Raw genomic sequence first — 23,103 nt, 5'->3', positions numbered from 1 at the left:
GCCATCAGGAGTCTACATGTAAAATACCTACACTGGTTTTCTATTGCCGCGCGCTGGTGGGACGTACTTCCGCCGGTGGGACGTACTTCCGCCGATGCAGCCCCTCCTTGGCTGGTACCTCCCTCACCTCTAGGCCTGTGGGCGCAGTTGGCAGAGATGGTTGCTGTCCCTCTGTGTTGAGTCTGTAGCTTCCCAGCTCTCTAGTGGCTTGCCTAGGCACACGTTCTTGCTTTCTGTCGTTCTGTCCTTCTGCCATACCATTGGGGTGGGTGAGTTAAAATAGGTAAAATGGGGGCTTGTTGTTGTTGTTGTTTTGTTTTGTTTTGTCTCAAATGTAGATGGTGTAGGGTGGGGGTAGGCAGTGCCCAGGGAAACAGTGTTTCTTTCTCTCTTTTGCCCTAACCTTTTCTGGCCTCTTTGGACACCTTTGTCAGGAATCACTGAGCATCCTGGGAACACTTTAATAGTCTCAGGCACAGGTGGAACTCTGACTTTGGGTGCCCTGGAATGGGGTTTGTTTGTGGGACGTTTTGTTTTAGGATGATTTGCTCTGGATTTTCTCAGGTTGAGAAGATGGCTGCAGAGACCCTTGGCCAGGTCTAATGGACAACTTGGTTCTTAAGGCTTCTGGGGACTTCTAGTGGGTCCCAGTGGTGGGCAGGGGCAGTTCCTGGGAAGTGACTGGGATGTGAGGAACAGGTCTGGAGCAGGCTCTGCTGCTGTCCCACTCTCTTCACCAGCCTGCCCCAAGCTTCTGCATATTGCATGACAGAAATCTTCCCCTACTCAGGGCCGGAGGTAATCAAGCCTGCCTTTGACCTTGGTGAGACAGAGGAGAAAAAGTCCCAGATCAGCGCAGACAGTGGTGTGAGCCTGACATCTGCTTCCCAGGTTTGTGACAGTCCTGAAAACTGTCAGGACTAATTACTATCTCAGAGTTCTACACACACACACACCACACACACACACACACACACACACACACACACACGCACGCACGCACACCCGCACGCACGCACGCACGCACACACACACGCACGCACGCGCGCACACACACACACACGCGCACACACACACACACACGCACGCACACACACCCACACACACACACACACACCCACACACACACACACACACACACGCACGCACGCACACCCACCCACACACACACACACACACACACACACACGCACACGCGCACACACACACACACACACGCACACACCCACACACGCACACACACGCACGCACGCACGCACGCACGCGCACACACACCCACACACACACACACACACACGCACACACCCACACACCCACACACGCGCACGCACACACACACACACACACGCACACACACACACGCACGCACACACACGCACACACACACACATTGGCAGTGGGAATTAAGTTCAGGGTATACATTCTAGGTAAAGACTACCACTAAGTTATACCACTAACCCTTAAAATACTTCTTACAGTCAACAAAAGAAAGAGACAATCTAAATATAACCAATAATAGGGAATAATTAAATAAGTATAATAGAGTCATGGAATGCAATACTGCTATTTTGTGTTTTCAAAAATTTAGCAACACAGCATGATTAAAATATATGTACATATGAGATACATACACACACACACACACACACACACACACATATATATATATATATATGATACATATATGACGGGGGTGTCTTACTGTGTAGCCCTGGCTGGCCTAGAACTTAGTATGTAGACCAGGCTGTCCTTGAACTCACAGATCTGCTTATCTCTATCTCCCAAGTGCTAGTATTAATGTGCTACTCTGCCCAACTTCAACTTAGTTTTTAAAAAATATGTCTAGAAAAAACTAAAAGCCTAACAGGAAATATACTAAAAGTAGACATTAATTTGGGTAGTAGATTTATGACTTATTCTTATTGCATTATTCTTTCTTTTGTTTTCCACAGTGAGCATGTATTTATTTAATGTGTCATTTTATTGTGTAAGTTACATACATTGCAGCTAAGAAAAGAATCAGTTGCTCAGGACCTCTCTAGAAACAATACAGGTGTCCCCTTGTCTCATTTCAGAGGACTGATCAAGACTCTGTCATCGGTGTGAGTCCAGCTGTTATGATCCGAAGCTCAAGTCAGGATTCTGAAGTTAGCACCGTGGTAGGGGGATACCACATTGGCTTCTTTGTGGGTGGCTGTGGGGTCTCCTGGGAAGGGTCCCTTCCCTTTGGACGCTGTTCTTAGTCAGGTCAGCTTGACTCTCATGAGTGTGCACAGAATGTCACTCATCTTCTAAAGGGGAGTTCTAGGAGGCTGTTCGACACACCTGAAAAATGACTCTTCAGTGGTGTATACGGGGTTCTAACTGGCATCGGGAGCCCTTCTCTGGGGACTCTCCCTTACTACGTTTTGTCTTTTCTAGGTGAGTAACAGTTCTGGAGAGACCCTTGGAGCAGACAGCGACCTGAGCAGTACTGCAGGGGACGGGCCAGGCGGAGAAGGCAGCGCTCACTTGACCAGTTCCCGGGCCACTCTGTCGGACAGTGAGATTGAAACCAACGCTGCCACGAGCACCATCTTTGTAAGCTTTATTTACTAGCAAAAGACTCTCTTTAATGGGAGAGGAAGGCGGTTTAGTACAGACTGAAAAGGTAAGAGACAATGAGAGGAAAAAAGTAGGGCTGGAGATGCGATTCGGTGGCAGACTACTTACTGAGCATGTGCATGGTGCTGCGGAGGAAAGGGGAGAACTGCCATAGTCATCCAGTATGTCCGCTGCAGCTGGGATGCCTCTTCTCCCTCCCTCCCTCCCTCCCTCCCTCCCTCCCTCCCTCCCTCCCTCCCTCCCCTCCTCTCCCCTCCCCTCCCCTCCCCTCCCCTCCCCTCCCCTCCCCTCCTCCTCCCCTTCCTTTTTGAGACAGTCTTACTGTGTAACCCAGGGTGGCCTCAAGCCTATGATCCTTCTGTTTCAGTCTCACAAGTGCTGGGATTACAAGTGTGTGCCCCCATACACAAATGAAATAAATCAGTTCTTTTTTTGTTTTGTTTTGTTTTTGGAGACAGGGTTTCTCCGTGTAGCTTTGTGCCTTTCCTGGATCTCACTCTGTAGCCCAGGCTGGCCTCGAACTCACAGAGATCCACCTGGCTCTGCCTCCTGAGTGCTGGGATTAAAGGCGTGCGCCACCACTGCCCAGTGTACTGGTAGGTTTTGCTGAAGGAGGTGGAGGCAGAAGGATCACTCAGTTCTTACCTCGCCCCTCTGCTTTGCAGCATCCACCTGCCTCTTTCGATAGCGTTAACTACTCTGATACCTGTGCCACTTTATGAAGATAACAGTGGTCCTTCAGTATGCCTGTGCCTAGTAGAGCCAATGGAGGCCGGGATAGGCTCAAGAGTTAAAGAGTTAGCAGAGGCACTCAAGTTACGGGGCTTGACTCTGAGTCTACACAGACTGTTTTAGTAAAGTGTTTAAAAAAATCCTTCCAGCTGGGCATGGCGGCTCGTGCCTGTAATCCTTCTTCTCAGGAGGCTGAAGGAGAAGGATTTTAAGTTTGAGGCCAGCCTACATGGTAAGACCTTGTCAAAAAAGGGGTGGGGCACTGAGAGGTGGTAAAGGCTCTTACCCTTCAAGCTTTGACAACCTAGTTCCAACTTTGGAACCTCATGGTGAAAAGAGAAAACTCCTGAAAGATGTTCTCTGGCCTCCACATGCATGCCATGGCACATTTGTAAATCCTCTCCCCAGCCACACATGTGCAAAATGAATAAGTTACTTTAAAAAGTCTTTTAAAGCATTTTTAGGGCTGGAGAGATGGCTCAGTGGTTAAGAGCACCGACTGCTCTTCCAGAGGACCTGGATTCAATTCTCAGCACCCTATGGCAGCTCACACCTGTCTGTAACTCCCATTCCAGGGGATCCGATGCCCTCATACATACATACATACATACATACATACATACATACATACATACATGCAGGCAAAGCACCAATGCATATGAAATCAAAATAAATAAATCATAGCCGGCAGTGGTGGCATACGCCTTTAATCCCAGCACTTGGGAGGCAGAGCAGGTGGATCTCTGTGAGTTGGAGGCCAGCCTGGTCTACAAAGCAAGTTCCAGGACAGCCAGGGCTACACAGAGAAAACCCTGTCTCAAAAAATAAAAAAAATAAAAAAAAAAAGAAAGTTTTTAAAAACTTCCTTCATTGTGCGTTGACTCTGGATGTTAAATCATTCCTGTGGGATGCTCATCAGTGTATGCTACTTTTTCTGGCCCTTCCTACCACACAGCCTTAATTGTCCTGTGCTGGTGAACAAGGGGTATTTGCACAGTTGAGGTGAGAAAGGTTACTTAAATTTCTTGGCTCACTAAAGGCTTTTCTTGTATGATTTGTGTGTGTATAATGTAGAAAGTAATGGAAGGAAACTCCTGATATCCACTTGGGTCCTTACACACTCAGACACTTAAATATACATGTGAATATGCATGTGCACACATTAAATAAACAAACTAATTAATTTAACCATTTCTCCAGTCCTGTGAGGTAAATATTATAATGTTCCTATTATAGACAAAGAAAATGATTCTCAGCAATTAAAAAATTAATAAAAAGTAGGGACCCGAACCTTGGCCAGTCTGACTTCAAACTCTGTGTTCTTTCTACTGTGTCATGCTACTACAAAGGCTTTACCTTGTTTTGTGGGGTGAGGGTGCCAGACAGTATCTCATGTGGCCCACGCTGGCCTCAAACTTGCTATAAAGCTAAAGTTGGCCTTGAACTACTGATCCTCCTTTCCCAACCTCCCACAAGCTGGATTAGAGGCATGCCCAGCTCTAAGAGAAAGCATCACAGAGACTAAAGAATAAAGAGGAGTCAGGATGAGCCCTTCACTTCTTGCTTTAGGAAGCAGTAACAGAAAACAGGATTATCAGAATGACTTTTAGCCAAACATAGTAGCAGAGGCAGGGATAATTGTGTTGTTAATGGATGTTTACTTAGTGCGTGAGCCTTTCAGTAAGGTGCCTGGTTTATTTTGTCTCTATCTGTCTGGCATCTGACCTACTTTGTCTTTCTAGGGTAAAGCCCATAGCTTGAAGCCAAAGGAGAAGCTGGCTAGCAGTCCAGTTCGTTCTTCCGAAGACGTAAGCCAGCGCGTCTATCTCTATGAGGGACTACTAGGTAAGGAATAGACTGGCAGGGCCCCTTGCGTTGGAGGAAAGCTGGGCTCAGCCATGGGAGAAGGTAGCGCCAAAGGCTGCCGCGTGCCTTTCTGCTAATGTCAATTCTGACATCAGATAGCATTTTAAACTCCTTGTTAATATTTATTTATTTATGGGGGTGGCATGTGCTGTGCACACATGTGGAGGTCAGAGGACTTGTAGAAGTTGGTTCTTTATTTCTTCCTCCCATGTGGGCTCCAGGAATTGAACCCAGGTCATCAGGCTTGACAGCGAGCACCTTACCGACTGAGCCATCTCACTAGTCCAGAGAGCATTTTAAAATCTAAACCAAGGAATCTGTGGGATAAGCAGGGGCTGAAAACTAGATGACATTGGGTTTTGGTGTTAATCAACAGGCTATGTCTCTCTGTCTCCTTCTTTCCTCTTGCTACCGTGTCCCTTCCTGCTCACACGTTGGCAGGAAGGGACAAAGGATCGATGTGGGACCAGTTAGAGGATGCTGCTATGGAGACCTTTTCTATAAGTAACTGCTTTTCTTTGTGTGATGTGTTCTTTCTTCCTGCCTGGGAAGGGCTGGGCTTCGCTTGGAGGCCTCTTGGGTTGGTGGCAAAATGTATTAGATCTGGGAGAAAGGTTTGGTTTCCATTGCCCTAGGATTTGGAATGACCTTGTTTTATCTGGGGCTTACTACCTTTTCATTTGTCAGCTATATTCTTGAAATGTTAAGTAAGCCATGCCCCCACCCAAGAAATAACATTATTCTACACAGGCAAAGAGCGTTCTACTTTATGGGACCAAATGCAATTCTGGGAAGATGCATTCTTAGATGCTGTGATGTTGGAAAGAGAAGGGATGGGTATGGACCAGGGTCCTCAGGAAATGATCGACAGGTATGGGACTTAGGAAAGACATGAGAATACCCCTATTCAGTTCTTTCCACTGTCTTTTGTGGTCTTCCACCTGAGACTAGCTTGTGCCTGGTCTTCTGCCTAGGTACCTGTCCCTAGGAGAACATGACCGGAAGCGCCTGGAGGATGATGAAGATCGTTTACTGGCCACACTTTTACACAACCTCATATCCTATATGCTACTGATGAAGGTAATGTTGAATTTGCTTTTGTCCAGCTCTCACTGGACATAAGCTCTATTGCCTAAATTCTGGGACAGTTGAGAAGCTGTCAAAGTATCTGACTGTGGTTCTCCTCCTAACTGAAAGTCCAAGGCCTCTGTCCAGCTTGCACACTATCCATTTAACTGGAGCTACCAGGCTTTTGTTAACGAATGTTATAAAGGTAATTGATTATCACTTGTTACTTGTCTACTTTTAATTTTATATGTATTCCCTTTGTGAAGTTGTTTTAGGATGTAATAAAGCTCCCCACAGAGTGCAACTGATTTAATTCATTTTTTCCAGTAGTATATTATAAACCCTTCAGGGGCTCAGAATTTATTTCCAGCGCCAGCCCTTTGTCCATGCATACTTTTTTTATTGCTGGAAAAAGCTGCCTAACTAGGCATGGTAGTCATGCCAGTAAACAAGGCACTTGGGAGGTAGAGGCAGGAGGATCAGGAATTCAAGGCCAGCCTTGGCTATAAGTTCAAAACCAAATAAAACTATGTAAAATCTTGTCAAAAAATAAAAAAAAATACCCATTATTAACAAATGATAAGTCCTAGTTTGAGTTGTTTGTGCTTTTTGTCTTAGCTGTGGAAAAGTATGTTACCAAGCAGAAGAGTTCTTCTCTGAAAGAGAATGGGTTCAGGTGGGTGGTGGCAAAAAATGGTTGTGAGAACGAGCCTCCTCGAGTTTCTCCTGTCCTCCCTAGCCTCTAACATTAAAGGGATCAGTTGCCCAAATACGGAGATGGTTCTGTAAGCTCTTTGACTTGATTGATCTTGTGTCTTAGTTAGGTTCCTGTTACTGTTATAAGCACTATGGCCAAAAGCAGCATGGGAACGAGAGGGCTTGTTGGCTCACTGGTCACAGTTCATCAGTGGAAGCTGAGGCAGGAACCTGGAGGCAGGAGCTGATGCAAACACTCTGGAGAAGTGCTGCTTATTGGCTTGCTCAGCCTGTGGCCTTTGTTTGGCTGTTTGGTTGGTTTAGTTTTTTGACACAGGGTTTCTCTGTGTAGCTCTGGCTGTCCTAGAACACACTCTGTAGACCAGGCTGGCCTGGAACTCACAGAGATCCCCCTGCCTCTGCCTTCCAAGTGCTGGGATTAAAGGCGTGTGCCACCACCGCCTGGCTCAACCTGCTTTCTTGTATACCCTAGAACCACTTGCCAAGGAGGGCACTGCCAACGGTGTGCTGGGCTCCCTCACATCAATCGTTGATCAAAAAATGCCCCACAGGCTTACCTGCAGGCCAGTCTTACGGAGGCATTTTCTCCATGGAGAGCCCTCTTCCCACATAACTCTAGCTTGTGTCAAATGGACAACAAACTAATCAGCATTTCTTGTATTGCGAGTTTCCTCTATGCTTGAATTCTGTTGAACAGAATACACAGCTGCAAATGTTCTGCCAGGGTCAGTGATACAATTTTTCAGAATTCCATTTCTCTCAGATAGATACGTGGAAACTTAGACATTGTCTTGCCTCTGCCTCAGTTGGGAAGAGAGCAGATCCTTTGCTAAGACCCGTGTCTTACATTCTTGTTCACTTTCCAGGTGAACAAGAATGACATCAGGAAGAAAGTGCGGCGTCTGATGGGAAAGTCCCACATTGGCCTTGTGTACAGCCAACAAATCAATGAGGTGCTCGATCAGCTGACCAATCTGGTGAGCATACCCAGCCATCCCTTGGGCTCCTTCCGCTCTGCTTGTCATCCTTCCCTGCTGCAGAGCTCCCACATGGAACATTGCTGGCCGTGTCACCATGCAGTCCGGTTAATCACTAGTTTCAAGAACGGGGCAGTAGTCCGGGGAAGGTTTTAGCCCTTCTGTTCAGTGTTGGGACTGAGTACTCCAACTATCATAGATAGCAGTTTCCATGGAAAGTCTGTGGACCTCTGGGGACCTACGAGATGAAGTGTGTTCTCACCACAACACTAAAATGCCTCTTTAAAAAACAAGACAGGGTTTCTCTGTGTAGCTTTGCGCCTTTCCTGGATCTCGCTCGGTAGCCCAGGCTGGCCTCGAACTCACAGAGATCCTGCCTCTGCCTCCTGAGTGCTGGGATTAAAGGAGTGCGCCACCAATACCCAGCTAAAATGCCTCTTTTAACTGGTTAATATTTGCACCAGAACTGCAAAATCAGTCTTGTATAGACTGCTGGCACATTACTGTCATGACTAAACTATGTGAGTCCCACCTTCACTTCCATGCATTCTGTTTTTAAAAAAAGACAATTTTATAAACTTGGCGTGGTGGTGCACGCTCTTAATCCCAGCACTCAGGAGGCCAGCCTGGTCTACAGAGCAAGTTCTCGGATAGCCAGGGCTACACAGAGAAACCCTGTCTCTGAGGGGGAAAAAAAAAGACAGTTTTGGGTTGGTGCTATGGCTCAGTAGGTAAAGGCACTTGCTGCTAACCCTGACAACCTGAGTTTGATCCCTGGGACCCACACAGTAGAAGAAGACCAACTCTTGCCAGCTGTTCTCTGGCCTGCCACGAGCTTCATGGCACATGCATGCCCCCACACAGACAGACCTACTCACCCACCCACACCCACACCCACACAAAATGAGGGAATGAATTAATAAGTAAATAAAATGAGTTCAAGGGTCAGAGCTTAAGAGCAGCACTGGCTGCTCCTCCAGAGAACCTGGGTCCAATTCCCAGCACCACATGGCCGCTCACAACTGTGACTCCAGTTCTAGAGGACTTAACACCCTCGGCGTCTGACCTCTGAGAGCATGCACACCAGCCATGCACACACTGCACATAAATACTAATACACATTAAAATAATAAAATCCAGCACTCGGGAGGCAGAGGCAGCAGATCTCTGAGTTCAAGACCAGCCTGGTCTACAAAGCCAGTTCCAGGAGAGGCTCCAAAGCTACACAGAGAAACCTTGTCTCAAAAAACAAACAAACAAATTAAATTAAATTAAATTTAAAAAAAAACCCACAATGTCTTTCATGCTGAACACTAGTGATCCTATTACTCGGATTGATTTATTTTTAGCCTGAAACTGTGTTTTACAATTTTTTAAAATTTTATTATTTTATATGTATCTAATTTGTCTATGTATGTCTGTGCAACATGTGTGTTCCTGGTGCCCAAGGAGTACAAAAGAGCGTGTAGGATCCCCTGGGATTGGAGTTACAGCCAGTTGTTAGCCATCATGTAGGTGATGGGATTCAAACCCCAGTCCTCTGGAGGAATAGCAAGTGCTATTAACTGCTGAGCTATCTCTCTGGGCCCTGAAACTGACTTTTTAAAAATTACAGTTTAATCCCAGCACTTGGGAGTCAGAGGCAGATGGATCTCTGTGAGTTCGAGGCCAGCCTGGGCTACAGAGCGAGTTCCCGGACAATCAGGACTGTTATACAGAGAAACCCTGTCTCAAAAACAAACAAAAGCAAAAACAACAAAAATCCCTACTGGTTGGGACTGGAGAGAGTACACACTGCTCTTGCAGAGGGCCTTGGCTTGATTCCCAGCACCCTCATGGTGGTTCACAACCACCTGTAGTTCCAGTTCCAGGGGATCCGATGCTGACTTTTGGCCTGTGTGTGCACCAGGGACATATGTGTGCACATGTGTACATGCAGGCAAAACACTCATACACATAAAATAAAAATGAATTAAAAATAAAATAAAAATCAAAAAGCCAGTTTCACTTATGAATGTCCTTGATAAATAAGTAAAAAATTACATTTATTAAATTTTAATAATCACTTATATGTCTTTTTAATATTCTCTATAATAAAATGGGAAGTATACATAAAGCATTTCTACTGCAAACCCAGTGTGTTGGTTATTGTGAGGAGAAGCAATCTGTGACAGATGAAATATTAGCTTTGTCCATGAAACACCATTTTCTCTATGACTATTAGGTTGAGTTGGCAGACTTTTTTTCTAAAAGCAATACGGTGAACCAGTTCTTTTAAGGTGGACAATTGACAATATTTGTGGCCAATGATAAGAGTCAATTTTTTTAAATGAAAATGAGAATTTTGGAAGAATTTTTGGATATGAAGCTTTTCTTTCTTTCTTTTTTTTTTTTTTTTTTTTTTGGTTTTTCGAGACAGGGTTTCTCTTTTTAGTCCTGGCTGTCCTAGAACCAGGCTGGCCTCGAACTCACAGAGATCCACCTGGCTCTGCCTCCCGAGTGCTGGGATTAAAGACGTGTGGCCCGGCCTTTCTTTCTTTTTTCTTTTCTTTTCTTTTTTTTTTTTTTTAAGACAGAGTTTCGTTAAATAGTCCTGGCTGGCCTGCAACTCACTATGTAGACCAAGCCAGCCTCAAAGTCACAGAGATCCACCCACTTTTGCCTCCCAAGTGGTGAGATTAAAGGTATACACCACTACGCCTGGCCAGCTGTCTAGTATTTTAAGGCTTTTTTAATAAGATTGATGATGTTTTTTTTAAATATGATATAATGAGGTATTAATATTTGGTTAGTATCTTTCTAATATACTGTGTGATATTACAAATACAAATAAGGGTTCCACTCAAAGTGTAGGGTAAGCAGGTGAACTTTACTGTAACAGTATAAACCATTCATCAGTGTGTTTTCAGATTCACATTGCAGCTCTAAGAAACCACCACTTCTCAGCTGCTGCTGATAATGCTGCTAATCCCAGTGCTTGGGAGGCAGAGGACTGTTGCATTGAGTTTGAGGCCAGCCTGGTCTAGAGATCAAGTTCTAGACCAGCAGGGCATAGTAGCAAAGAAGAATACACCTGCTTACCTGAAGAGGCCTTTAGAAATCCCCCTTTCCAGTGCTCACCTGTGAGGTCACATTTTCTTTATGTTCCTTAGCCTAAGTCACACACTCAGTAGCGTGAGTGCAGAAGCAGGTGTATGGATTTAGCTGTTCTCTCTCTCCTTAATGAGACAGCATCTCAATAAGTAGTAGCTCTGGCTGTCCTTGAACTTGCTATAAAGACCAGGCTGGCCTCAAACTCAGAGATCCTTCTGCCTCTACCTCCCAAGTGCTGGGATTAAAGGTGTGTGCCACCACACTCAGCTACATTTTTTTTTTTAAACAAAGATGACTCTTACTTTTCAAATCGGATTTTTATCTGTTTGTGTGCATGTGCATTAGAGGACAAGCTGCTGGAGTTCTCTCCTACTGTGTGGGTGCCAAAGGTCAAACCCAGGTTGTCACAATCCTTTCTTTACCTGCTGAACTATCTTGCCGACTCTTTTATTTTATTTTGTTCTACTTTATTTTATCTTATTTTATTTATTTTTTTTTTAAAGATTTATATATTATGTATGCAGAGGGCACCAGATCTCATTACAGATGGTTGTGAGTCACCATGTGGTTGCTGGGAATTGAACCCAGAACCTCTGGAAGAGCAGCCAGTGCTCTTAACCTCTGAGCCATCTCTCCAGCCCTCTATTTTGTTTTTGAGACAGGTCTCACTATGTAGCACTGGTTGGCCTGGAACTCAGTGTGTAGACCGGGCCTGCCTCTGCCTCTCTCAAGTGCACTTATTTTATTTTATTTTTGTGATGAGAAGGGGATTTCATGGTTCAAATTTGCTATGCAAACTGAGAATGATCTTAAACTTCTGATCCTCTCGCATTTACCTCCCAATGCAGAGATGACAGGCATGTGTCAGGGCCGGCTCCTCTCTCTATTGCTCTTCTCTCTCTCTCTCTCTCTCTCTCTCTCTCTCTCTCTCTCTCTCTCTCTCTCTCTCTCTCTCTTTCTTTCTTGTGTTTTTAATGTAGCCCAGGCTAGCCTCAAACTTGTGATCCTCCTGGCTTAGCCTCTTGAATGTGTGACACCATGCCTAGCCCAGGAATGCAACTACTTTCTCCTAAACCAAACGTTAAAGAGATTTGCAAATAGGTAAAAACATTGCTACTCTTTTTATTATTGCTATTATTAGGAGAAATATATTTTATAAAAGGTATGTTCTTTTTCATACGTTTGGCTATCAGTAAATTACTTTTAAATGAATTAATAAACATTAAAATGTTATTAATATTTCTAGAATAGTGAGTATAGCTGTAACTCACATAAACAGAAACTCTTTGAGAGCTTCGTTTTATTTTTTTTAAATATGGAATGCTTCACAAATTTGCGTGTCATCCTTGCGCAGGGGCCATGCTGATCTTCTCTGTATCGTTCCAATTTTAGTCTATGTGCTGCCGAAGTGAGCACTGAGAGCTTCATTTTTTTTAAGAGGCATAGGGTCCCTGACTCAAAAAAGTCTTCGGTCCTTCCTTGTGGCCAGTGGCTAGCAGATAGATTGTGCTAAGTGCTGGGCATGGTGGCGCACGCCTTTAATCCCATCACAGAGGCAGAGGCAGGCGAATCTCTGAGTTGAGGCTAGCCTGGTCTACAGAGTGAGTTCCAGGACAACCAGGGCTACACAGAGAAACCCTCTCTCAGGGGTGGCAGAGGGGTAGGAATCGTTCTAAGGAAGCTGTTAGGAATTGAATTGCCAAGTGAGGCATTTTTATTCAGATTTGTGTGTAAGAGCAACATCTGAATGTCTCTAAGCACCTTTTTTTCCCTCAGAGTGGACGTGATCTCTCCATCCGATCCAGTGGCAGCAGGCACATGAAGAAGCAGACATTTGTTGTACACGCGGGGACGGACACGAATGGAGATATCTTTTTCATGGAAGTGAGTTCTAGTTTCCTGTTGGAAAGCCAGAAGAATATTTCAGAGACACAAGAAGCTCCTAGACCAGTGCTAGGCTTTGTTTCCTACTTACCTTATTTATCCTCACAATCCATTCATCATTAATTTATCAAGTTATTATGCAAATAATTAAGTGACTAGATGATTTCTCACCATTTCTTTTATCAATATTGGATTGCGACATAATTGCATTGTTCGTGAATCAGAACACTAGAAAATGATATGCTTGGATGGTGTCTGGTGCATATTCTAATCCCTGCCTCCATCATTTTCTACTGTCCTTGTCTTTTCATCCTACAAGTAATTGTCTTTTGTATCCTCCAGGAGATTGTAGGCAGGCAAGCAATAAGATGTGAACAGAGCTGGGCGGTGGTGGTGGCCACCTTTAATCCCAGCACTCGGGAGGCAGAGGCAGGCGGATCTCTGAGTTTGAGATCAGCCTGGTCTACAGAGTGAGTTCCAGGACAGCCAGGGCAGTTACACAGAGAAACTCCTTGTCAAAACAAAACAAAAGCTATGGACATAAATGATTGTTCTCCCCTTTCTCGTGGGAAGATGGTAGCAGGCCTCCAGTGTGCACACTGGAACGTGCTACTCTGGGTTACAGTAGTGCGACTTTGTTACCTGTCCACTGACTATACCTTGTCTTTTCGTTCAGTATTTTCCATACTTCTCTATGATAGAATCAAAGGAACTTTTTTGTTTTTTCTTTCTTTCCTTTTTAAAAAATTTACATTTGTGTGTGTGTGTGTGTGTGTGTGTGTGTGTGTGTGTGTGTATCACAGCAAGTGTGTGGAGGTCAGAGGACAACTTATAGGAGTTGATTTTCTCCTTCCACCATATGGACTCTGGATCTCAAACTCAGACTCAGTCTTCAGCCTTGATGGCAAGTGTCTCCTCTCTCTCTCTCTCTCTCTCTCTCTCTCTCTCTCTCTCTCTCTCTCTCCCTCCCTCCCTCCCTCCCTCTCGCCCTCCCTCCCTTTCTTTCCTTCTTCCTTCCTTCCTTCCTTCCTTTCTTTTTTTTTGAGACAGTGTTTTACAGTATAGCCATAGCTGGCCTAGAATTCACTGTGTAGACCAGGCTAGCCTCAAACTCACATAGATCTGCCTGCCTCTGCCTCCCTTCAAGTGCTGGGATTAAAGGCGTGCACCATGCCCAGCTTAGATAGTTATTATTCTTAAGCATGTTCTAACATAGGTTCCACCCATTTCCAGTTATTTTGATGAAGAAATTCAATTTCTGCTTTTAGGGCATCTAGACTTTTTGGTGGTCACACCTCCTTGAACATTGACACATTTTTTTTGTCTTTCTTATAAACTATTAGCCCAGTAGAGGTGCTTAATTTCAGATTCAATATTTTGGCAAGAATATCTTCTAAGTATATATTTTCTTATTGTGGCTCCATAGATTCACCTCTCTGTATTTATAGGGTTCCTTTGTGTCTCCTTTTAAGTGTGTGCATGGGAGTGTTTATGACACAGGGTCTCAGCATAGCTGGGCTGTGTGTGCGCGTGACGTTGCTGTGTTAGCCCTCAGCCCTGAGAAACACCTAGCAAAGGGACATAGTACTTCCTTCTCAGCCACGCTGCTGTGTGCACTCCTGCTTCAGAACAAGGAGCTGTGTGCTCCTCCTTCACTTCTGACTTGGGCACCTGCGTAGGTAGTGGTGCCATTTACTACGATAAGACTTAGGAGCTCCTGCCCAGGAGGTGCTAAGTTCTGGTCTGGATGAGTGATGTTTCAGGTCCCGTATATGAGATAACCAGCGAAAGTGGTCAGGAGCAGAGAAGAGAGAGCTTGGAGAGAGAAAGATTCTAAGAGCATAATACGTTAGTAATAATTGTATGTAGTAATTTATTATTTGGGTGTGAATGTGTATGGAGGTCAGAAGACAACTTTGTAGGGTTGGTTCTCTCTTGTTCCGTATTTGTGTGGGTTTGGGGGTCACACTCAGGTCCCCGTGCTTGCTTAGTGAGCACTGTTGCTTGCTGAGCCATCTCACTGCTCCTAACTCTTACATTTTTGTATCACATCTGGATTGTCAAAGCAGCTAACTGGGTGCTCTCCATGTGCAAGTGCTCCATGGTGGAGCTACCTTCCCAGACCCGGGCCTGGGTTGATGCACATTAAGAATCCTGTGCATATTGTGCCAGGCATAGTGGAGCACTCCTTTAATCCCGGCACTTGGAAGGCAGAAGAAGCAGGACGAGCTCTGTGAGTTTGCTGCCAGCTTGGTCTACAGAGCAAGTTCCAGGACAGCCAGGAGTACACAGAGTGAGACACTATCTCAAAAAATAAAACAAAAAAGTAATTTATGGACATCACTACATTTCATAGTGTGGTTATTGCTGTCAACGAGCCCCTCCTTAGCCAGGAGGAGTAGCAACAGAAGAGCTGGCTCACACGACATAACTAGGTACGGTAGAGCTGGGGTCTCAGCCCAAGCACTCTGACCTTAGACCGCTCTTCCCCAGCATGCCAGTGTCACTACAATAACTGAAGTCATGAGGACGGCTGAGTTCACCTGGAGGTGACTGTTGAACAAGAAAAGCATATGCAGGGGACCCTGCTTCTTAACCTTTATCATCCCATATTGAGGTTTTGGGGTTTTTTGTTTGTTTGTTTTGTTTTTGTTTTTGTTTTTTTCGAGGCAGGGTTTCTCTGTGTAGCTTTGTGCCTTTCCTGGATCTCACTCTGTAGCCCAGGCTGGCCTCGAACTTACAGAGATCCACCTGTCTCTGCCTCCTGAGTGCTGGGTTAAAAGCGTGCGCCATCACCGCCCGGCCATATTGAGTATTTTTATGCAATAACCACTGTTCATGTTTCCCTTATGTAATCACAAAAGTATTCTATAGGAGTAGAGAAGAGCTAAAAGTAGAAAATTGATTGCCTCCAACTTTTTCTCTTTGGTTAAGCCTGCCCTGTGTTTGATGATAGAGCTGATTTCTCCACATGATTGTAAGACGGAGGCAGGAGATACACTTCAAATCCTTGGTCTAGAAAGTAGACGTGAGGTGGTACATACTCACTGATTTGGACAATGTGCCTCTTTGTACACAGGCCTCTTTCAAAGATTCCATTTCTGTCAGTAACACTTCTAACACAGTGTGTCCAGCCGTTCAGTGCTTATGATCTCCCCTAGGGGGACCCCGAGTCCTGGGCCGAAAACAATCAGGGGGCTGCTCCTAGGGTCAATCATGTCATCCTTTCCCTGTAGGACACAGGAACGGGAACTGGGACGGGCAAAACTGTCAGAGACCAGAACCACTGATCTGTGTTGTCCATTTTTCCAGGTGTGTGATGACTGTGTGGTGTTACGTAGTAACATCGGGACAGTGTATGAGCGCTGGTGGTATGAGAAACTCATCAACATGACCTACTGTCCCAAGACCAAGGTCCTGTGTTTGTGGCGTAGAAACGGCTCTGAGACCCAGCTCAACAAGTTCTATACTAAGAAGGTACTCGGGTCTCTGTTTGAGCGGGGGGGGCTGGGTAGGCATTTAGGACTAAGTGCTGAGATTCTCAATGGAAAGTTAAAATTCCAAAATCCACACCTGGAGCCATACGTGGAGTAACTTAGGCTGCCCTGAGTCCTGGCATTGCCCTTAGCCTTTGGTAGTGGTAGCCTAGAGTGGGGAACAGTACAGGACACCCCTCCCTGTGCTGCAGTGTCGGGAGCTGTACTACTGCGTGAAGGACAGCATGGAGCGCGCCGCTGCCCGGCAACAAAGCATCAAACCCGGTGAGGAGCGGTCGGCCCCCCCACAGCACCCTCCTCCTGACCACACAAACCTGCCTGGGAAGTCGGGCTGTGGGACTCTTCGCTTTGCCGTTAGCTGACACCTTCCTCCTTCCCACAGGGCCTGAACTAGGTGGTGAGTTCCCCGTGCAGGACATGAAGACTGGAGAGGGTGGCTTGCTTCAAGTCACCCTGGAAGGGATCAATCTCAAGTTCATGCACAACCAGGTAGGCACAAGCAGCAGCCCAAGGCCTCCTGGCCCTAGTGTCCGACCTGTAATAAGATCAGTTTCCAGGCTCTCGGTGCTCTCCCAGTGAGCAAGAGGGAGAGCCTTGGGCCAGAGAGAGGTGAATGGCTGGACCAAGAGCGAAACCAAAGGGGAGGGCACAGTGACCTTGGTGAGACCACCGGGCTCTGAGCAGATGCAGCAGGGAGCCCGTGTTGGGGACCGGGAAAGAGAGTGAGGCTTGGTGGCCGTACCGCCCATCCACTGCTCACACAGTGTGAGTGGGAGCGTCTCACTCGGCCCCTCTTGCGTGTCTCTGCCTTCCTGTATTCCCAGGGTGTGCTTTGCTCGGTGGTTCTGCTTTGAGAGTCTAGACTGGCTGATCTCCTGTGTGCTTCTAGTGTGCCTGAACCGTGGGTGTCTACGTGTGTGTGTCTGTCTGTCTGTCCTCTCAAAGTGTGGGTGTTTGCCTTTCCTTCTGCTGATTCTTGTCCTTTCTCTTCCTCTGGGTGACCCTACTCTGCCTGCCCCACAGGCCTCATGCCCTTCCTTTGATGGGGGTGCTTCAGGATCCTTTCTCCTTATTGTGATTCCACCCAGGAGCTGACATTTCTTTCTCCTTTTGGTCTTTTAACACAGTGCTACTTTTTCTCTCAATGGACAGTCCTTAAGCTAATTCCCTCTGAGGCCAGCGCATCATCCCAGGTCCGTTCCCGGCTCTGACTCCTCACACAAGTGCCTTTCTTCCCCTCCCCTAAAGTCCCCAAGGCTCCGAACTAGGTCTCAATATGATATCTTGAAGCCCCTGGCCAAGCAACAGAAACTCAGGGGAGGTGGAGATCTGACTTTGAGGTAGCTTTGTCCTTCCTTGCCAGTTTAGCTGGGAAGACGTCTGTCTAGCTAGGAAGTTTAGATGCACCGTGAAGTACCTAAATGACTGCCCAGATATCCTGTCCTATTAGTGTATTTCCAACCTGGGACCTAGTGTGGCAGCAGGCCCATAAAGATCCATGGGGTAGAGCCTTTGTCCTTTGTGGACCATGAAGGTGCTAGAGGGGCGGTTTCTGATCCCATTTCAGTGCCCCCCCCCCGCCCCCAAAGATGAACTCTTAGACAACCAGACATCCTGCCCCCTCCTTGTCCAGCCCTCAGTGTTCCCCATCCCAGGCCTTCCACATTAACAGCCGCACACTGTGTCCAAACCGCCCTGTACTGGAAGTCTTGGCTCCTAGAAGTAGCATCCTACAGAGAGAAATAGTGAAGGCTGACTTCTGGGTCTGACTCCATGGTCTGAATTGATGATGGAGCAATGGCCTATGGCCTGACCCATCCTCTGCTGTACAGCAGGCAGCTGGGGTGAACAAAGCTTTGGCCCTCCCAGTGTGGTTATGCAACTTGGAATGACAGATGGGAAAAGCACAGAGTTGGAGTCAGAATGTCCTGGATCTGAGGCCCAGCTTTATTCATAAGCAAATAAATGTTCCGATCCTATTCCTTTCCCATCTGTAAGATGGAGACAGTACCGTAGACTGTACTAGGTAGATAAAAATTGGTAAACTGCCAAGTAGCGCTGAGCACATGGTAGCTGATATTGAATGTTACTGCGTACTTCTTGGGAGGTCCTGGATCCTGTGTCAAGGAAGATCAGATCACCTCCCACCCCAAGGACAGTCTGAGGGGAGCTTTGCACCTGTACCAGCCCTCTGCGCCGGAGGAGGATGTATGGAAGGGTAGAGACCTGATGGACTGAGTCAGCGATCCCTGGGGCACCGAGTCCTATGAGTGCTGCCCTGGGCAGAGGGTGTGGGCGGGGAGCCCAGGCCAGCAGAGGGGCCTCTGGGTTGGGTTTGACCATTAAAACTAATGCCTTCATTTCTCTCCCATGCTTTCTCCTCCGGCCAGGAGCGGAAGGTACTTGCCCTCTCTGCTTTCTTCGCTTCTTAGCGCTTTTGATTGTGTGTGTGTGGATTCTTATGTCCTCCCTTGGGGAACTAGGTTTCCTCAGGGGGCGTGGGGCTGTAGCTGGGAGAGTGGGCTCTATGGGGCAGGGGTGGAGCCTTTGGGCCTTACGCCCCCCTCCCTCCCTCTCTTGCAGGTTTTCATAGAGCTGAATCACATTAAAAAGTGCAATACAGTTCGAGGCGTCTTTGTCCTGGAAGAATTTGGTAATTACACTATTTTGCTCTTAGGTCTGGACTCACATGGCAGTAACTCAAACCTTGGAGCTCCAGAGGAGGGACTGGGGGCGGGACGGACAAAAGGATCTGCAGAGAGGTCAGGAGGCGCAAGAGGGCCAGGGAAGGAAAGGAGCCCTGAGAAGACAGAAGGGAAGGATGGAGACAGGATAGCCAGTGGTCCCTGAAGAGCAGGGAGCCTTGGGCAGGCTGAGTCTAGGGATGCTAATGATGTAGTGCCCTCCTTCCTGGTTTGGCCAGCCAGTGGTCAGAAAGTTCTGGGGCAGAGCAGACTGGTGACCCTCGAGCTCTGTCGTGTCCATGTTGCCTGCTGCCATCTCTCGAGAAGCCCAACAGTGTTCCACCCAGCCTCCCTGGCACCACTCTGGGTCCCACCTGGCCTCAGAGGAGGGGCATGAGGCATCCCAGGCAGACTCAGCTGAGGCCAGCGAAGCCTCGTGGGCCTCAGAGGCAGAGGGGGCAGGTGTGTCTGGAAGCTGGAAACAGCCTCCCAAGCAGGCACTAAGGAATGGTGTAGTGGGTCCTCACCCCGGGGCTTTGAGTTCCTGCTGTGTCTGTGCTTCATTCTTTTGTGCCCCTCATCGCTGCTATGAAAACCTTCGTTCTCCAGCAGGTAAAGTGACCTCAGCCCGTGCTGCCTCTCCCCAGGCCCCAGCCTTGGGCCCTGCAGTCGGGGGGTGGGCTCCTCTCAACCAACCTAGCTGCTTACATGGCCAGTGGTCTCTCCCCCCTCCCCCTCCCTCCTCCCCAGTGTCCCTCCCCCTTGTGCTGGCTCACTGTTCTGAGTTCTCTTCACTGTGCTCCCTTCTCTCTTTTGCCAGAGAGATACTTGGGGAACTCTTCCAGCTCAGGAGAATGATCTGGGGCTTCTTGCTCTGCCTTTTGATGAGTGTATTTCATGCTAACACTGGGTTCCGGGGATTCTACCTCCCAGGGTCAGAAGAAGGTGTGGCCAGCTCTCATTCTACGTTTCCTGCCCCCCTCCCCAGGGGGATGCCATGCCTTCCTCCCAGTCTCCCAAGGCCACACTGACGGCTGGACCTGGGGGACCCTACTCCTTCCTCTGGCCGGGCACAGCCCCTGCATGGCTGGGATGGGGTGACTCCTAATCTTGCATCCTGGGCTGTGGACATGTGTGTATTTGCCTGATGCTCCCTATCACCTCCACCTGGGTGCTCTACTCGCCTGTCTCTCCTGTTCAGTGTGTCTGCTCCAGAGCCCTCTGACGCTCTCCCTCACACGGGCAGGTCCAAGATCCTCCTGCCTCACAGGGAAGGACACTTCCAAGTCTGATGATGGGTTTACTGTTCTCTTACCTCATACAACCTTAGGACTCTGTGTGGCGGTTGTGGGAGGGAATAGTAGTTATCATGACTAGATTTGTGGGCTCTGGTGACAAGGATGGGTTCATGGCATCTCAGCAAGGTGAGGCACAGGCTAGAGATCACTGCCTTCCCTACTGCAGCTCCTCAAAAGCCCTGGACAGTAGCTGTGATGGGGCAGGAGAATGGCTAGCTTTTTTACCTCGGGGCACCCAAAGAAGTGTAGAGATCCCAGCTGACAAGTAAAGAGCCATGGCAGACTTCAGATGTCTGTTTGAGGAGTCCGCCTGGACAGCCCAAGGAATCTGGCTGGACAGGGTGGCCTCTGCCCTGTCACAGCCTAAGCCACTATAGCCATTGTGAGAGGACACAGGGAGAGGGAGCGAGTACCGGGCGCTGCCGCCCGGGGGCGCAGGACGCTGTCGCTCTTAGTTTTGAACTTTCTGTTTTGTCTCTTGCCCGTCCGGTTTTAGTTCCTGAAATTAAAGAAGTGGTGAGCCACAAGTACAAGACACCAATGGTGAGTGTGCTGCTTGGACACAGAGGCCAGAGTGCACAGGGCTCCCTGGGACCCTCGGACAGGGGGACCTTCGGACAGGAGGGGCGGACCCTCGCGGGGGAGCGGTCCAGAGCCAGTGGTCAGACTCAAGTCACCATACATCTTTTATCCTGGGAGGTGGACTTGGGCTGACTCCCTGTCCCAGGAGGAAAGCTTCCAAAGACTTGCTTGATGCTCACACAGCCCAGAGGCCTGTGCTGGTGTTAGGGGAGGCCCTGCACTCTGGGCTGACCCTCCACGTGTGACGGTGTGGGGGTCTCAGTGTGGCTGATCTGCCCGGTCTTCTGTCCCCTTGTAGGCCCACGAGATCTGCTACTCCGTGTTGTGTCTCTTCTCGTACGTGGCTGCAGTTCGTAGCAGTGAAGAAGACCTCCGAACCCCACCGAGGCCTGTCTCTAGCTGAGAGAGAAGGGTTCCACAGCTGGCCCAGCCCAGGGGTCGTCCCTCACCTCTTGCCGCTCTTCAGCACCAAAGCTGCTGTGACAGAGAAGGGGATGCTGTGTGTATGTTCTCTGCAGGCTCCTTCCCATGGTTTAGCTGGTTGCGTTTTATGTCTGAATGTGTCTTTGTGTCCGTCTGTCACAGGGCTAAGCTAGTCCCATTACTTCTCTTCCTCTGATACCAGACTAGCCTACTGTCCCCTCAGGGCTCCAGAGAGTGTGTGTGTCTGTGGGGCCACTGTGAGCCCACCATTGAGTGTCCTTGAGATGTTTGTACTGTGGTTCCATGTCCTTGTCCTTATACCCTCCAGTTTAGGGGTCTTCTCTCCATCCTCCATGGTCTGGCACTATAGGGTACCTGGGACAGTTCCGCTCTGGGAAGTGAGAAACAGACACTTGGGGCCAGCCTTCCTGGCTGAGGGTTGGGCAGGAGGAGAGAAAGAGGATTCCAGGGAAGCTGGAGTAAAATGGCCACCTTCCTGCTTCCTCACACAATTCCTAAACTGGCTGCCACCGGGCATGCTGCTGCCTGCCCCAACTCCGAGTGACGGCCATGTGCTGAGTTGGGATTTTTGCAGTGGTCTTTCTGGCCTTTGAGAGGAGGTGACAGGGGGGTGAGGGTGGTGGTCTTCCAGAGACCACCAGCTACTCTGCCTAAGAGGTGTGTAGTGACCCAGGGAAGGGTGAGTTGGGGCCAAGTTGGGTCCAGCATGCATGCCTGTCTGCAGGCAGCGTCTCCTGGCTTCAGTGACCGAAGGAAGATGTGGACTGAACTGGAGATGATGTAAATATTTCAGCTCTGCATTATTTATAGAAAATGTACAGCTGTGTGATGTGAAATAAATGTCCTTAACTGTGCTAGACTTCCTGGTTGCCTTGCATTATATGATATCACTTCTCAGCTCAGGCCTGAGGAAGGCCGTCCCTAGCTCATCCATATCCAGGTTCTGGCATCCTGAGGCCCTGCTCCAGCCTCCTTCTTTCTGGCCTTCCTGGGATGCCAGAGGGACACCTACCACACCAGGGTTGTAAAGGGCTGGAGTGCCCTGGCCACTAGAGGGGGATGTGAGTTGAGCATCCATACCTGAACAGCTGAATAAAGAAGCCATAGAGCCAGGCAGCGGGCAGAGTCTGGTGGATCTCTGTGAGTCGAGGCTAGCCTGGTCTACAGAGAGACCCAGGACAGGCACCAAAACTACACAGAGAAACCCTGTCTCAAAAAAAAGAAGCCACAGAAAAATGCAGGTGCTTCTCTACATTCCCTGTACAGGTGTGAGTGGGTGTGTTGTGGTGTGACCTGGGCCTCCCATAGGGCTGCGGGCCAGGACTCTGTGCTCTAAGCCAAGTGTGTATCTTATGTTGAGGAGAACTCAAAGTAGTAGCCCTGGTCCAACCTTCACGGGTTATCTATGTCGTGAAAAACCCTGGTACTCTGTGGGCAGAATACCCACACCACCATGACACCACACCACCATGACACTTCTGAGACCTGCTGGCTACCAGATTTGTAAGGAAACTTGGTTTCTGTGGAGGAGGACAGAGAAGGTTCTGATTCTCTGTGCTTGAGCGAGACACGTGGTCACGAGCTGTGGGTTCAGCGGGGTCTCAATGCCACCAGTGTGCACAAGACTCTACTACACTGCCCCGAACAGCCCCCAGCT

General features: G+C 48.0%; 1 protein-coding gene and 1 non-coding gene across 8 annotated transcripts in view; one reads left to right on the top strand and one right to left on the bottom strand.

Moving 5' to 3' along the window:
* Positions 1-22,305, top strand: part of Madd (MAP kinase activating death domain) — a 44,124-nt gene extending 21,819 nt beyond the window's left edge. For 3 of the 7 annotated variants that reach the window (XM_059260889.1, XM_059260885.1, XM_059260886.1), the window contains 14 exons: positions 791-891; positions 2,076-2,159; positions 2,422-2,580; positions 5,079-5,181; positions 5,953-6,073; positions 6,177-6,282; positions 7,854-7,964; positions 12,834-12,941; positions 16,254-16,418; positions 16,630-16,702; positions 16,821-16,927; positions 19,022-19,091; positions 20,917-20,963; positions 21,301-22,305. In XM_059260889.1, the coding sequence (XP_059116872.1) occupies positions 791-891; positions 2,076-2,159; positions 2,422-2,580; positions 5,079-5,181; positions 5,953-6,073; positions 6,177-6,282; positions 7,854-7,964; positions 12,834-12,941; positions 16,254-16,418; positions 16,630-16,702; positions 16,821-16,927; positions 19,022-19,091; positions 20,917-20,963; positions 21,301-21,405 (1,460 nt within the window). In that variant the 3' untranslated portion in view covers positions 21,406-22,305. The remainder of the gene's footprint in view (positions 1-790; positions 892-2,075; positions 2,160-2,421; positions 2,581-5,078; positions 5,182-5,952; positions 6,074-6,176; positions 6,283-7,853; positions 7,965-12,833; positions 12,942-16,253; positions 16,419-16,629; positions 16,703-16,820; positions 16,928-19,021; positions 19,092-20,916; positions 20,964-21,300) is intronic. The other 4 variants (XM_059260892.1, XM_059260888.1, XM_059260890.1 and 1 more) reach the window with 2 other exon arrangements.
* Positions 12,367-12,473, bottom strand: LOC131910214 (U6 spliceosomal RNA). The gene has a single exon (XR_009379065.1). It is a non-coding gene; the product is annotated as a U6 spliceosomal RNA (small nuclear RNA).
* Positions 22,306-23,103: the final 798 nt, after the last annotated feature.

The sequence above is a fragment of the Peromyscus eremicus genome, chromosome 4 (assembly GCF_949786415.1).
Source record: "Peromyscus eremicus chromosome 4, PerEre_H2_v1, whole genome shotgun sequence".
Taxonomy (NCBI): domain Eukaryota; kingdom Metazoa; phylum Chordata; class Mammalia; order Rodentia; family Cricetidae; genus Peromyscus; species Peromyscus eremicus.
Note: the sequence above shows the minus strand (reverse complement) of the source record. Positions and strands in the feature narration are given on the sequence as shown.